At 39.4% G+C, this 16,048-nt stretch overlaps 1 protein-coding gene across 1 annotated transcript; it reads right to left on the bottom strand.

Annotated features, from left to right (window-relative positions):
* Positions 1 to 562: 562 nt before the first annotated feature.
* LOC145772682 (C-type lectin domain family 17, member A-like) lies at positions 563 to 14,837 on the bottom strand. The gene is made up of 3 exons (XM_082584778.1): positions 14,647 to 14,837; positions 13,616 to 13,784; positions 563 to 1,105 (listed from the first exon to the last, which is right to left on the bottom strand). The coding sequence occupies exons 1-3, from the start codon at positions 14,708 to 14,710 to the stop codon at positions 859 to 861; spliced, it is 480 nt and encodes a 159-aa protein (XP_082440904.1). The 5' UTR covers positions 14,711 to 14,837; the 3' UTR covers positions 563 to 858.
* Between the last annotated feature and the right edge of the window lie 1,211 nt (positions 14,838 to 16,048).

Below are 16,048 nucleotides of genomic sequence, written 5' to 3'. Positions count from 1 at the left end.
TCTCAATGTAACATTTGCGTCCTTTAATGGTCAGTGAAGGAGCTTTTATGGAAATAGGAATGCGCTTAAAAGTATCTATAAGGTCCTTTTTGTGGGTGCAACATCAATTAACATTTTAATTGCGACGTTAAATGAGCTCTTAGCAACGCTACAACGCCTAAATAGGCTACTGTAGACTACTCAAGAAAGGTGTCAAACAAAATTACTTTATCTAGCCCAATAGGCCAGATCAGTCTATCAATGTGAGTAATAGGGCTAGATTGCTTCAATAATATCTAGTGACTTCGTTTAAAGTGCACGGGTTTGCGTTTTCTTCTTCAGTAGCTTTGCTACTATTAAGTATTTGAGTGTGAAAAATTATATTTTGTAACGGAACTTGATTCTGACGATAACTTTTTACCTTGGCTTAGTTTTACTTCTCAATTTAAAAATTATTTTCATGAAAAAAAATTTATTTCAAAAATCTCCAATCGATATCAAGCCATTGTTACAAAAGAGGCTGAGTTCGACTCATGATAATAATTTCCCATTAACACTATATTTTATTTACATGATACGCCTTTGAAATGATAGATATACAAGTTTGTGCCAACCAAAGCAGTTGGCGGCAATCAGAATGTAACATTTTGACCATTCGTTTCAAAATTTTCAAAAATTCAAAATTCACAAAACTTTTAAGTCACTGAACTTTAAAGAAAAAAATTAATGTCTAGTTGTAGTTATTCGAATATTGTTACATCCGTTACATATTGATAACAATTATTTCGTGACAATAACTACACATGATTTACGTTAAAATGGACAAGATATTAGACTCTGGATTTGTTTTCCAAGAAAAGTTCGTTGTAGGCGACTTGTTTACATCCATCGCTTTTCGCATAATGCGTAAAAGGTAGCACTGCATGACGCGTCATAACTGAGCAGGTAGCCTAGATACATGACACCGCAATCATATATATCCCCTCCATTTGGTTCTCCACTTCCCCACAAGGCGTCAGCGTCAGTTACAAGATCACCATTGATCCATCTCCATGTTCCTTCTACGTCGATATCGTTCATTCCAATCCACATATAATTGTTGGGATTCAAAGCTTTTTTCAAGATCCTGAGAACACAGTTAACAATCATCTACATTAACTATACGTCTATATCATTCATTCCAATGTACATGGAGAGGTCGGGGTTTAAAGCGTTTTTAATGATCCTGAAAGATCAGTGAACAAAAAACATTCATCACAAAAACACTATTTATGTAATTAACTAATGGTTTTCAATTACTGCTTTCAGGATTGCATGATCATAAAGTACATTCTGTGATCTCAGACAAATTGGTAAAAACGTATCCTCTCAATAATGTTATTTGCTACAATAAAAGCGAAATACTTTTCGACAATTTCATGAATCGACACTTGACAATACTTTTTAATCATATAGCGATATCCCCTTACTACCCAATTCGCCAAATTCGTCCAGTAATATAAATTTTGCATTTACGTTAGTTCGACAGCTTTTTTCCAACTTATTAATTTTATCTGGAAACCACATGCTTTCCGCTTTCGAAAAATTCTATATTTGCCGTTTTTCCGTATTGCTGGTGTTCTTTTGCGAGTAATATTGCGACGTTGAAGTTTGGTCTTCAGCTCCTTATAATTTTGCTCAATATTACTTTCTTTGGAAAGTCATGAAAAAATATCTAGGTAAGTTGTACTTTTGAAATAATTTGTACTTTTTGAAATAATTTTCGATTTAAATGTAGATTATAAGAAGTTAAGTCTCACCATAAAACAAATGAGATTTGAAGAGAGCTAATAGCAGTAAGTGTGCTGTCAGAAAATATTTGGAAGATTGTTCGTAAATTCTGGAAGATATACTTGATTATTTAAATTTTGGTTCAACTTACCTCACTCTCCCCTAAGCTAGACTTTTGAAACAATTTGTACTGATGAATAATGTGTTAGACCTTTAGAGTATCTTCAGTCAAATTTTGGTTGAAATTTTTTTTATTCAAGTACAAAATTAGGCTACGTTTTATTGGCTGGAAGTATTCGTCTATTCGGGCAGTAGCGGCCTGTATGTTTTGAGTGATTTTGGGTTTTGTGAAGTCATTGCAATTGCAATATAAGCCATGCAACTTGTCGAAATTATGTTAAATATATTTCTATCAATATTGGATAGTTTGGTATTATCATTTTTGGTTGTTTGATTCTCATAGGCTGGGTAAAAATGGTTTATGCACCCTAATTGCAAACAAGTTCGGTTTAGCTTAGGTTATTTGATAAACATAACCAATGGTCAATATTTGACAACATCAAAGTAATAAATGTTAATTTACTTGTCAAAAATATTACATTTACATAGGTTATAGGACTTATACATTTTATGAAAAGAGAGTTCAAACACCTGACTACCTGTTGTATTTCCAGACGTTTAATATAAGCAATAATAATAGTAGCCAACCAAGTGAGAAAACCATTTACCTCTTTTACTTACTGATTCAGTGTATAAAATCAACGCAATATATATATTAAGAAAGAAACGCAATATATATTAAGAAAGAAACGCAAAACAATCAACTGAGGAACGTGGTACAGAACGCTTAATTGATTACACGCGCAGTGCAGTGGTAATCAATTCCAGCGTCTGTACCAGAAAACGCTGAACGGTGATTATGTAGTGACGCTGGTCACGAGTTACATATATTCAACGTAGATGACGACTATAACACCTCCCCGATAATTTTTATACACAAAGAAAAATATGAACAAGACACCGAATTAAACAATAAAACTCAAAGTCGCAAACGAGCCGGAGGTCTGCGGCGACGGCTCGACCTTCGTGGGTTGTGTGGCCCGAATTCCGGTACAGTCGGTGTGTCGTCCGAATCCGTTCGAGCTGAGGTGGAGACAGCGGAGGAGTCGACTGTTGGTGCAGGAGTTTCTCCCGGCTCCTGGTCCTCCGATGATGCATAGCGAGGTTGCAGTTGGTCCATATGGTGCCTCCACGTCGGACCATGTGGCAGCAGACGTATCAGGAAGATTCGGCTACCCTGTCGCTTAATCACATCGGCTGGAACCCAACGAGGATCCTGGCTCCGTCGTGGAGTGAATGACAGCGTGTAACAGGGATCTTCCGGTTTGAAATGTCGTTTTGTACCTTCGGAGGCGTCCGTGTTGTGAGGGTTTTGTCGGGGTACCACTTGAGACGGTGTGGGGAGAAGCGTGTCGATCTTGGTTCAAATCTGGCGATTGTTGAGTAATTGGTTTGGAGAGTAGCCACTCGGAGTGGGCGTGCGTCGATACTGCTGTAGGAATTCCAAGACGGCCTGCTTCGGGGGTAGGGAAGATTTGCGAAGTGCTTGCTTGAACGTACGTACGAGTCGCTCCGCCGCTCCATTGGTTTCCGGATGGTAAGGGGCACCCGTGATGTGTACCATACCCCTCTCCTTACAGAAAGTTTGGAATTGAAACGGCTCGACCGGGTCTTGTGGAGAAGACTTGGCCGGCCATTCTTCATGAATGAAACGCATTACCGTGGAAATGGTAGGATCTTTAGAAGATTCTTTACGTAGTGAGGCAGCATTTGGGGTCTGGACCTGCAATTCCAAAGCATCGATAGCGCAGACGATATCAATGTCATCCGCACTTTCCTTTTCATCGAAGACTTTATCCCCTCCTGCTGGTAAGCGACTCAAAGCATCAGCGTTTTGATGATCCTTCGTCTTCCTGTACTCAATAGTGTATGTAAATTGCGACAAAAAGAGTGCCCAACGAGCCAAACAATTTGCTGCCAAAGAAGGTGTCGATTTGGTCGGGCCAAAAAGACTAAGCAATGGTTTATGATATGTGACCAAAATGAATGGTCTACCAAAAAGATATTGATAGAATTTCTTTAGCGCAAAAATGATCGACAAAGCCTCTTTCTGAATTTGACTATAGTTTCTCTGCGAAGCTGTTAATGTCTTTGAAACGTTTGCTATAGGCCGTTCTGTGCCATCTAGGTAACGGTGAAACAAAGTAGCACCGATGCCCACACTTGAAGCATCACATGCGATACCTACCGGAAGTGACGCATTGAAATGTGTAAGAACCTCATCAGTAGAAAGATAATGCTTCAGCTGAACAAACGAGTTTTCCTCTTGTTTTCCCCATTCCTAAGGAATGTCCTTTTTCGTGAGATGGTATAGTGGTTCTGCTACAGTAGAAGCGTTCAACGGTAGAAACTTCGAGTAAAATTGTAAGGAACCTAAAAATGAACGAAGAGAAGATACGTCAGTGGGAGCAGAGATCTCCAGTATGGCGTTTACTTTAGGACCTTTGGAGATGCCCTGCCTGGACAAAATGTGTCCGAGATGTTGTGCAAACTTACACTTGTCCTTTCTACACCTCAGGCCTTTTGAGTGAAGTCGATCGAGGAGCCGTCTAAGATTCTGGAGATGCTCCTCAGCAGTAGTGCCACTGACTAGAATGTCGTCTAGGTAGACTTCGACCCCTGGAAGGTCGGCTGTAAGATCGTCCATGATCTTCTGAAAATAACCTGGAGCAGAAGATATGCCAAAAGGTAAAACATTTTGTAAAAGTACGCCACGGTGAGTGCTTAATGCGAGTCGTTTTCGGCTGTCAGAACCAAGTCGAATATGATTGTAGGCATCAGCCAAGTCTATCTTGCTGAAACCATACCCACCACCTAACTTTTGCATTAAGTCTTCTGGTAAGGGTAACGGGTGACGATGAGTCTCCAGGGAAGGGTTCACTGTGACTGAATAATCGCCACATATGCGTAACTTGGCCTTCGCTTCTAAAGAAATTGAAGGCTTGCGGACTGGAACAACCGGTGTGCCCCAATCGCAAAACTGAACTGGTGTCCATACACCACGTGCAATACCCGACTCATAGGCTTGTGCTAAGTCCTCCTTCAGCGCGAAAGGTACAGGCCTAGGTTTGAGAAAAACAGGTTTAGCATCAGATTTAAAATCTATGTCTAGTTCATAATCTCGTAAGCACCCGAGTTCAGGCTTAAAAACATCTTTGAACTCGTCACATAAGAGGGAGCATGCTTTCTCCAGACTCTTATCAGGCTTGTCTCATGACTGGATACTCTGTAAAGTAGAATAGTTAGACAGAAGGAACTTATCCATAGAAATTCCTAAAAACGAAATTGCATCACGACCTAGCAAGTTTAGTCCTTTGACTGTCGTGACTACAAAAGAAATATTATCTGACCTTACCGTGGAAGGACAAGTTACCTGGGCCGTGAAAGAACCCGTGATTGGTACTAGATGCTTGGTAGCAGATTGGAACTGCGACACTGGTGCTTGCAATTGAGGTGCACTTACCCGAGTCCAGACGTCGCTGGAAAGGAAATTTTCATTTGTAGCAGTGTCCAGTTCTAAGTGTGTGGTTACCGAATTAATGGAGATCGGTACTTGCAACTTTGAATGTCGAGGTTTTCTGCAAGAACTAGAGAGCATGTTAATTTCCTCGATACAATTTACCTTAGAAGGTTTGAACTGTCTAGCTTTCTTTCGACAAACACTTTGTAAGTGTCCCGTAATATTGCAGAAATGGCAGGTGGCTTTCTTAAACCTACAGTCATTGGCGTTGTGGTTGGAATTACCACAGCGATAGCATTCTTTATTTTTAAGAGTAAAGAAAGTATCTGTAAGTTGCCTAGTTTTTGGAGGTTTGCTGATGGTCCTTACTTTCGCAACTGGTGCTGGTGGAGTGCCGTAAACAGTTTCTCTGGCCACCTTGGCTGCCTCTTCGGTTTCTGATGCAACCTCCACCGCACGCTTGAAAGTAAGTTCATCAGCTCTGATTTTGAATAACGCCTTAAGCACCGCCTCGTTACCTATTGAACAAATAAAACGAGTACGTAAAGCTTCGTCCAATGGATTTGAAATGGACGAGAAGTCACAGGTGGCAGCTGCTTGGCGTATGCGGACGGCTAGTTCTTGAGCTGTTTCACCGGGCTTGCGCTTCATTTCGCTCCAGAAACGGAATCGCTCCCTCACGATGAAGCGTTTTGGGTCGAATTGTTGAGCCATGTAATTTGTAATTTCCGTCATGGTGAGATCGTTGACTTCCTTTGGGTTTGTTTCCTGCGCAGCCAAATTTGTTAACATTTTGTAGATTGTAGGTGATTGATTGGTGAGAAAAACCTGCGGCATTTTGTCTTGTGCGACTAAATGTGCTGCTACAAAGGTGTTAAACCTCTTCCAATAGTCTGCCCACAGTTCAATGGTGGCATCGAACGTTACGAACTTAGGTAAAAATACCTGCTGTTGTATTGTTGTTGGTTGTGGTCTTGAAGTTGGGCTCGCATTTCTCGTAGTTGCTCCATGGGTATTTTCGTCTGATCTTGGTGACGTTCTTCTTGTCTGGCAATTTGCTCCTTCGTCTGGCGTTGTTGGTTGGCAATTTGTTGTTGCAGGACTTCGATCAGTTTCTCCATGTTTCTAAAATCCTGTAGAAATTCTGTAAAGATCCTGCCGACGACGCCAGTTAAATGTCTGTTGTATTTCCAGACGTTTAATATAAAATAAGCAATAATAATAGTAGCCAACCAAGTGAGAAAACCATTTACCTCTTTTACTTACTGATTCAGTGTATAAAATCAACGCAATATATATTAAGAAAGAAACGCAAAACAAACAACTGAGGAACGTGGTACAGAACGCTTAATTGATTACACGCGCAGTGCGGTGGTAATCAATTCCAGCATCTGTACCAGAAAATGCTGAACGGTGATTATGTAGTGACGCTGGTCACGAGTTACATATATTCAACGTAGATGACGACTATAACACTACCAAGAAAGGAAATTTGTTTTGATGCAGTCTACCTTGATAATAAAAACACATACAGTATGATTCAGACTGGGGGGGGAAGAACAAGCACCTTCTCGTGGTCCTTCCCGTCAGTACCATATCTTCAAGAAAAAAAGATATGCGAAGCGAAGCTTGTCACGCTCGAGCAAACCAGGCCCAGGTTCAGCGCAGGGTGGATAGGGAAACGCCCTTCTCAGGACGCGGCAGCTCCTCTGTCGAAAAGTACCGACGACCCACCATACTGTAACTGAACACCGAGGGCATTACGGCCAGCAAGCTCAGCATCATCGAGTATCTGGCCACAAAACATCAGGCCCTCGTCATTCTCCTCCAGGAGACCCACTGCACATCTGTGGATAAGTTGGTATTACCTAACTTCACACTCGCAGGCGCAGCCATCAGCAGGAAACACGGCCTCGTCACGTTTGTCTATGAGCAACTGGGCTGGACGCCAATAGACCATTCCAGTGCCCAATTGGAGATAAAGTGGGTAACTATTCTTAGTGATAGAAGTTTACTCATGCCATACCATTTACAGGAATAAGGCATTGCCTTCCGTTTATCGTCAAGCCAGAACAGAAGCTCTGTGGTATATCTACTGCAAAATGTTGAGTATAACTTTTTCCATTGACGGAAAAATAAATAAAGGTGGTAGAACACTGCCAGGTGCAGAAATAGTATACACAACCGTCACCAATTTTCCTCGATCAGCTGATGTTATCGAGCCGACCTGTTTATTTCTTTTGATTGTGGCAACATTTGCTGGAACTTGCACAGTTGTACAACCAGTTACGTCTAAGTTGTAGATATCCTTGGCTTATAAATGATACTTAATAAAAACTTTGGATAAGTTGTCATAAAATTTGTCAACAACACGTTTGTTGAAAGCTGTAACTCTAGCCATAGATGTTGCTTCAGGGTTGCGTATTGTTAAGTAGTTTCTCGATTTAAACTCCAGCCACTAATTTTTGCCTGCCTTTTTATCTCGTTGCCAGTTATCAGGGAATTTTAGTTCATTAGCTATAGCAAATTCAAATGCGAACTTACAACATTTTTCGAGTGATAATCCGCAAAACTGATTTACAAGAATTGTGATGTGTTCTGCCAGCTCTGCTTCCATCTATAGGGAAAATACCATATGACTTCTTGAAACAGATGCATAGCCAAAGAAATCGGTGTCTTGGTTGGCACGTTTGTCTATATATCTTTTAAAAGTCGTCTTGTTGCAGTTGAAGTCTTTAGCAGAGGCCCGAATGCTACTCGCACTCTGAACAGCAACAGCAGCACGTTATGAAATATTCAATAGAGTCCTTTCACGATTGGTTACACTTTTATACACCCTCGGCTGTTTTATACAAGCAACATCTATGGCTAGAGTTACAGCTTTCAACAAACGTGTTGTTGACAAATTTTATGACAACTTATCAAAAGTTTTTATTAAGTATCATTTATAAGCCAAGGATATCTACAACTTAGACGTAACTGATTGTACAACTGTGCAAGTTCCAGCAAATGTTGCCACAATCAAAAGAAATAAACAGGTCGGCTCGATAACATCAGCAGATCGAGGAAAATTGGTGGCGGTTGTGTATACTATTTCTGCACCTGGCAGTGTTCTACCACCTTTATTTATTTTTCCGTAAATGGAAAAAGTTATACTCAACATTTTGCAGTAGATATACCACAGAGCTTCTGTTCTGGCTTGACGATAAACGGAAGGCAATGCCTTATGTCCTGTAAATGGTATGGCATGAGTAAATTTCTATCACTAAGAATAGTTGCTTTTTTGAATGGCAATAGTAAGAGAATTGTGAGCAGAAAGAAGTCTGAAGTTGAATATCCAGGTTTCCTTTTAATTCTTCATCCCACTACCCATGGTTTTGAGCTTTTAAGCATCCTCAGGCCCGGATTTACAGGGGCAGAGGGGGCAGGTGCCCCTGGTCCCCCGACTTTTGAAGGGCCCCTTACGTGGAAAAAATATGATTTTGTGTTATTTTTTCTTCCTTTCATCCTTTGAAGTTTCTGCAAAATGCTGTGCAGTGCTGGATTGATGCTACTGTAGACGCAGAGGTGGTTTTTCGCGCCGCAGGTGCAAAGATTTTTTTTGCAGGGGCCCCCCGATCTAAACGTGCCCCGGGCCTTCCATCAGCTAAATCCGGCCCTGAGCATCCTTCATCTAGAGCAGTGGTTCTTAACCTTTACTAACCTTCCGAACCCTTACGCTAATCTGCAAGGTTTCTTTGAACCCCAAATTTTCGCTGAGTCACAAAAACGAAAATCTATCACATTTAATAGTAAACTTAATACATTACTGTAGGCTATCAATGAGACTTTTTCTGTGACCTGATTAGTGAGATTCGAGGCCTTGTCTCGGAAACAGCAATTCTCATGCAGGCCCGTAGCCAGGAGGGGTTCTCGGAGTTCCCGGGAACCCCCCCTTGAGCCGAAAAGGTCAACATTTTGGAGAAGGTGTAGTGTACATACGATCACAGGATCAGCTATACCTATATGATCAGCTGAAACCTTCCAGATAGTTCTAAATAAGAGGTTTCTGGAAGATAAATGGAAGATTGTACAATAGTAAAGTATTAAACTTTGACCATTACTGCGTCATAATGCCTTGTGTTGCAGTGTACATGGTGTCCATCACCTGTTTGTGAATAGTCACAAACAGTCGGTTGTTTAAACTGTTGTCTGTCATTATGGTAGGCTACGAAGCAACGTTTTACACGCCTCATGGCGCTAAAACTGCGTATAGCATTGACCGAGACGAGCGCGATTGTTCGATAAATGCATAAAAGTTAGTGTATTTTCGAAAGATAGTCTTTGTTGCTTGTTTAGAACACGGGTCCGAAAATACTTGTTGGCGCGACCCAAAAAACAATCGTTCGAAATCTTCGTGGCCCAAACGTTTCAGAAGCATATAATTTTGCGCAAAATACTTTGCAATTTAATATCAATTTCAATACGATCGTCTCCGCTTATTCAGCCCACTTCGGGACCGGACAGGTTTGGGCTTATTGAGCAGGGGAATATTCTACCACTTTTATACCTTCAGTATTTCAGGAATGGACCAAATTGGGCTTAATAAGCGAATGGACCTATTAGTCGTCGTGTAAGCCTCTGGGGCCGAGGGCCTATCCTTTTACCACCCCAAATTCACGATGTTCCCGGACTACACTGGATGGCTACTAGAAAGAAGCCAGTCTTTGGTTTCGTCATCCAAGACGCACAGACCTTCCACTCCGTTAGGTGGCTTGAAGGTGGTAGCCTAAAGTCATTGATGATGTGGTCTGCAGTCTGTTCCTCGGCACCACATTCACAGGAGGAGGAAGAGGCCATTGCCCATTGGTGCATGGTTGAGCGGAAAAACTCGACGCCCGTACGGAGACAGTTGAGGCGCACCCATGCCTGTCTTTGTAGTATGCTTGCTTGCATACATAAGTAGTTATGAATAGCATGAGAACTTCAAGTTCAACTTTTGTAATAAGACGATAACTTTCCATTTGTTGGCACCAAAATCGTTTGAAAATTTGTTTTGTTGAGTTTTTTTTTTGCATCTTACTTTCATGAAGCTGGATAATGTAATCCAAGTAGCCTATGGACTGTTTATATCTGCTGTTGTTGAAAAAAATTGAAAATAGAACTAGTTTAGGAAATTTCCTCAAAAGTGAGAGCCCTGTTTCTGCGGTCCATGCAAAAAGCAAACGTGGGAAAATTCATGTTTTGAGAAAATAAAGTTTTTTTACCGATTGGTTTTACAATGTTAGGTAAAAATATAGTTTTTGCATTCTGTGTTACATGTAGATGGCATCATTACATCACGTGTCAAACACACAGATGTTTATTTACCATCATGTAAGCCACAATCAAGTTTCGGGTGGACAATATTTTCCAAAAATATTCCCTGATATTCCCATTCAGTAGGCCGTGTGTTAATGTTTCAGTGGATGTTCGTGCCGAACCCCAGAAACACCTTCGTCGAACCCCTGGGGTTGAGCTCAAGTTGTCAGTTACTACGAGTACTTGCGCAATATTCTATTGATGCTGTTCTGAAAAGTTTTGAAGAAAACGATATCGCGTATTTTGGCGTTGCAACAGATGGCAGCAATTACAATGAACTGAAAGTATTTCCTATAATTATTCAATATTTTGTCTGGAGGAAAGGTGGTTTGCAATCAAAATTGATTGAGTTTACAAACAAGGCAAACGAGACTGCCGACACAATAGCCACTTATGTAAAAGACACCTTAGAAAAAAGGATGCTTTTGAAAAAATGTGTGGCATTTACAGGAGACAACTGACAACTTGAGCTCAGCTAGCACTTCTGTGATGTCAACTAAGAAAGAAAAATCATTCAACCATTTTTCATTTTCTATGAAGTTCACATTTTATTTCTTTTTCTCCATGAAGTTCAAAATACTACTTGGAGTGAAGTGGCCTGCGATCCGGCCCTCAGAGAAAAAGTTTGATGAACCCTGTATTAGACCAAACATTAAGCACTTCCCTTTGCTTAAGGATGGCTTCAAAGAATGGCTGAGCCTCCCGTGGTAGCAAGATGGGTTAGATTAAATTTTGGTTAGATTAAATTTAGATTAGAATAAATTTAGGTTAGATTAAATTTAGGTTAGATTAAATTTAGGTTAGATTAAAATTAGGTTAGATTAAATTTAAGTTAGATTAAAATTAGGTTAGATTAAATTTAGGTTAGATTAAATTTAGATTAGATTAAATTTTGGTTACATTAAATTTAGATTAGAATAAATTTAGGTTAGATTAAATTTAGGTTAGATTAAATTTAGATTAGATTAAATTTAGATTAGATTAAATTTAGGTTAGATTAAATTTAGGTTAGATTAAAATTAGGTTAGATTAAATTTAAGTTAGATTAAATTTAGGTTAGATTATAATTAGGTTAGATTAAATTTAGGTTAGATTAAAATTAGGTTAGTAGTTGACAAAATTTTTGAAAAATTTAAGCATGAACAGTTTAGTGACATTGTTGAGAACATACTGAAGGCATTGTTTGGCTTGCGAGTATTCTTGTTGTTTTTTTAGCATTGTTTGTGGTTCTCAAATTTTTGTTGTAATGAAAATAACCCAATATGGTGCTTACTGATATTTCAAAAACTTGACATGAAGAGAAAATCTGACTTCAGATTTGAAATCAACGGTCAAAATTGAGCAAAAAAAAATATTTTCATGATCTGTATCAATTTTTTTTTGTGGACTAGTGTTATTACCGTTGCAGACCTAGAAGTCTAAAACAAAGGTTCTTAACTCTTTTGTACTCGCAACCCTTGAGATGTGTGGTCTACGTATGAATTATGTGACATAATATAAACCAAGCTATCTTAATAATAGCGAAAAATATATTTGTTCTGCCACTGTAACTCTTTGGTGTATCACATTGAATAGATATGAAGAGGTAATTGGATTATGAAGAATTAAAGGTAGACGAACCTCTGATTTAGAACATGATCTACATGTTTACTTGGTGCAACAAATCAATTTATTTTTAAGAAATTTACAATTGTTTATATCAAATCTATTTGTACTCAGATCACTTACTACTTTCAGTAATTGACAATGACATGAAAGTAGAAAGTCATTCTAAACTCTCTTTTCCATGGATTGTTACAATGCATGACAGAGGCCAATAGTAAAAGAATGTAGAACTTTGTACATCCAATCAGACTGTTAGTAGAAAAACATGACTGTATATTTTTATCAATCGTTCACATTTGAGCAGTATCAGCTGCTAATTGCACTGACTCAAGTTGCTTGGTATATTATCGTGCGTATTGTTATTTATAATACGACTGCAGTTGAAAAGTAATAAGCCATTGCGTTTATATTGATTTTGATGTTACAAATCTTGTAAGTCATTTTACTTGCAAGTATGCTTTTCATATGATATTATGGCGGTTTTATTGCTTTTTGCAGGCTTAGGCTACTCCTTGTTTGCAAATATAAAAATTCACTGGTTGAAAATATTTTCTGCTGTCATGCATGGATGGACGAATTCGTCCATCAATAAAAAAAAAGAAATCTTTCCTTCAAAAAATTAAACCAAAATAATATTTTAATAGCAAATATAAAAAACATGTCATCAAAAAAAAAATTTAGCCAAGAAAACAAATTTAGTGGTAAAGGGAGAGGTCGAAACGGTGTGCACTGTCTGCCGTTATGGACGCTCTTGGCTTACACCGATTGAGCACTTTACTGGAGGCACCTTGCTATGCATTGCGCAATGCTCACTTCTTGCAGTTTGAGAACGTTGCCAAGGCCAGCAGTAGTACTATTTTTGGTGTTTAGGTCCCACTTTCATCTAAACCTTAAAGAAACCTTCAAATTTGTATAACTCAAAGTTAAACGCGAAAGAGCCTGGTAAAAAATATTACATGAGCAGTTTAGTTTATGACGGGCTACTCCTAAGTACCTTAACTCCATCAAGAGCAAAGAAAACACGGAAAGATTGGGTAAAGATCAATCGTTTTCGCGCTGGAGTGAGACGACAGTAATAGGCTATGTTTCTCTGTGGTCTTGCAAAATCTCCACCTTGTGTAAGTAGACCAGATTTTCAAGCCTCGCTACATATTATTCATTACTTCTCTGTCTATCAACCTCGAGATAGAAATTGATCTCATATCGCTTGATAGCAACATAGTTAAATGTCTGCAGCGACTGGACGTAACAATCTACCACTTTATTTGCAAGGAAAATATGTTGGTTTAATCAAATATTAGGTTATTCTATAATTATTGTAAATGTTGTTTGCAGTCTCACCTTCTATTGCTCATGTCTCGAACGCCGTACACAGCCAAATCAGATCCCATTCCTTGACAAAACTGTCTGCTTGCTTCATAATTTTGGTTGGTAGTTGATAGTTTATACTGATATCCATTCTCCAATCCAACCCATCCGTCGTCTAATCTTGCAAAGCCATTTTGGAATGCTAAGAAATGAGATACGTTTTAATATTTCATATTGATCTATAAGTTGTTCATTAAAGTTTACGTAAATTACGCTTGTTTCTCATTACGCCTGCTTCTTAGAGTTTACAGATATATCAGAACATCCTTGCCCAAATTATAAGAGATCGAGTTAGCTACAATATAAGTTGAGGTAAAAAACATTAAGAACAAGTGAGACAATCTTTTAAAATTTATTACAAAAACCAAAAGACAATTACGTACGGTAATTATAAATTGTTCAGTCGTTACTAATCTCTAGATAGAAGGTGGTCCCATACTCGGTTATTGAGTTTCGGGGAATGAGAAGATAAGGTTCTCATCATAATATTTCTTCGGTATAAACGAGAGTAGGGTTGCCGGTCCTTTATCTCGGGTGCTTTTTTTCAGAAACTTTAACCACACCTAATCTATTATACCCTGGGTATAAGTGAGCGTGTTAATCAACTACCAGTTTAACTTGGGTGTCGAATCAGGCTTTCATTGTTGGAAAGCCAACACCTTATCCAAGTGACTGTTTAAACTCATACACTCATCGACAACTGGTAACTTACAGGCGCGATAGCCACATGACAGAATGATTGAACAAGTTATACTGTTGGTCTCTGATTCATGACATACTGCAAATGATCATATGAAATTCTGTAATTGAGTAGGCTACGTTAAATTTGACAAGAGGTACTTTTGCAGCAGAAATCAAGTCAGTATAGGCTTGTTTTAGAGCTGCTTTGTTGTTTTTCAAGGGGAACCTAGATGTTCGTTTGGTATTTGGCTAACCTTTTTTCAATGCCCCTAATTATTACATATCATACCAATTCCTAAACGATTTTGTGATTCAATACACACTTGCAGTTGTAGTTGCACGACTTGTTGTTGTTGTCTCAGGAAGTCTGTCTCTTGCTTGGTTCATTTGCTCCAACAAACGATTGAGCTTTGTAGTAAAATTCCTGGTAAATTCTGAATCGGTTTTCGATATTAAATCTTGTATGTAGGCTACCGTTTTCTATTACATTACCAAAGTGAAGTATATTGGCTACTTAAAGTCATATCTACTGTACAACTAAACATAATTTAATTAGTTTTAATTTACAAATTTCAGAAAACAAAGACACTTTGAGACCATGAAGGTACAAAATCGCAGATGTGGCCTTCCAAGTGACTTTCACTCGCACGTATTCTTTTAATTTTAAACAATGTAAACAACAACGAAATGTTATACAGCTTTAAGGCGGAAAATAACTGAATCTTTGAATATGAATCTGTCTAAAGAAGGTAAAAGTCCCATACTCAGTTATTGAGCTTTGCGGAATGAGAAGACAAGGTTCTCATTATAGCCTATTCAGCCTTCGGCACTAACAAAAGTAGGGTGGCCAACTTCTTTCTCTGGGCCGCCATTCCTTCAGCAGCTATGTTGACCTACATTATTACACCCTGAGTAGATGTAAGCGGTGTTTATCAACAACCAGCTTGAGCTAGGCGACGAGCCAGGTTGGCATAATTTATCCACTGCCCCATGAATCTGTCTACCTTTGAGGAGTGCTTTTTTTTCTTTTCTTTTTTTTTTATCAGCGATAAGTATCGTATTGCTCGTTTGAACGTTTTATTTGCATCAGTGGCAGATAAAGCGTGAGTAACCACTGACGAAAACTAAAATGAGCCCGATCGTGAAGACCTTGAGTAATCGGCCTGCCGCGCCCCGGGCCCCACATGCGCGGCGAGGCGTGAGGGAACGGGACACTTTGCACCCGAAAACGTTTGGTCCACCAGCTAAGGACGCGGGCCAGGGCTGGATGTGGTGCATGTGAGGAGAGAATTGGCTTGATGGCCGAAATTTCGCTTGATGAGACCGGGTCCCGAAAATTTAGAAAGTCCGGACGGACCAGAAAGACGGGTACGAAGTGCCCGTTTGTAATGGTGGTTCGTCTTCCGGCAAGCTGCTTGGGTCTGCCGGGGAGAACAGCTTAGAGTTTTAATTTCTGGGAGCTCACGGCCGGCTTCTTTTAAAAATGGCTTGGAGCTAAAAGCTATAGTCACTTGCAGAACGGATGATTGATTGATTTGATTGAAAATGTGGGACGTTCTGCAGGGGCCAATAAAACGTTCAAATAAATTCCTTCAAAGTATTGGGTGATTTTGTTTCGGAGGATCGTAATTGAATTAAGTGAATTTTACCTGCGGAGCACAGGGTTGCACACAAGTTGAGAAAAAAGCATTCTCGCTCAACTGGGTCATCGAGTTAGCGGACAGA

Source organism: Aplidium turbinatum, chromosome 1 (genome assembly GCF_918807975.1).
Source record: "Aplidium turbinatum chromosome 1, kaAplTurb1.1, whole genome shotgun sequence".
Lineage (NCBI taxonomy): Eukaryota > Metazoa > Chordata > Ascidiacea > Aplousobranchia > Polyclinidae > Aplidium > Aplidium turbinatum.
This window is presented reverse-complemented; position numbering and strand designations above follow the sequence as displayed.

What these genes read in the sequence shown, in the direction of transcription:
- LOC145772682 (XM_082584778.1), bottom strand. Translation starts at nt 14,710, where the DNA reads ATGAACCAAGCAAGAGACAGACTTCCTGAGACAACAACAACAAGTCGT. An exon ending in TCGTGCAACTACAACTGCAA is followed by an intron (nt 13,785 to 14,646) that starts GTGTGTATTGAA and finishes CTCATTTCTTAG; the next exon opens with CATTCCAAAATGGCTTTGCA. An exon ending in CGAGACATGAGCAATAGAAG is followed by an intron (nt 1,106 to 13,615) that starts GTGAGACTGCAA and finishes CTGTGTTCTCAG; the next exon opens with GATCTTGAAAAAAGCTTTGA.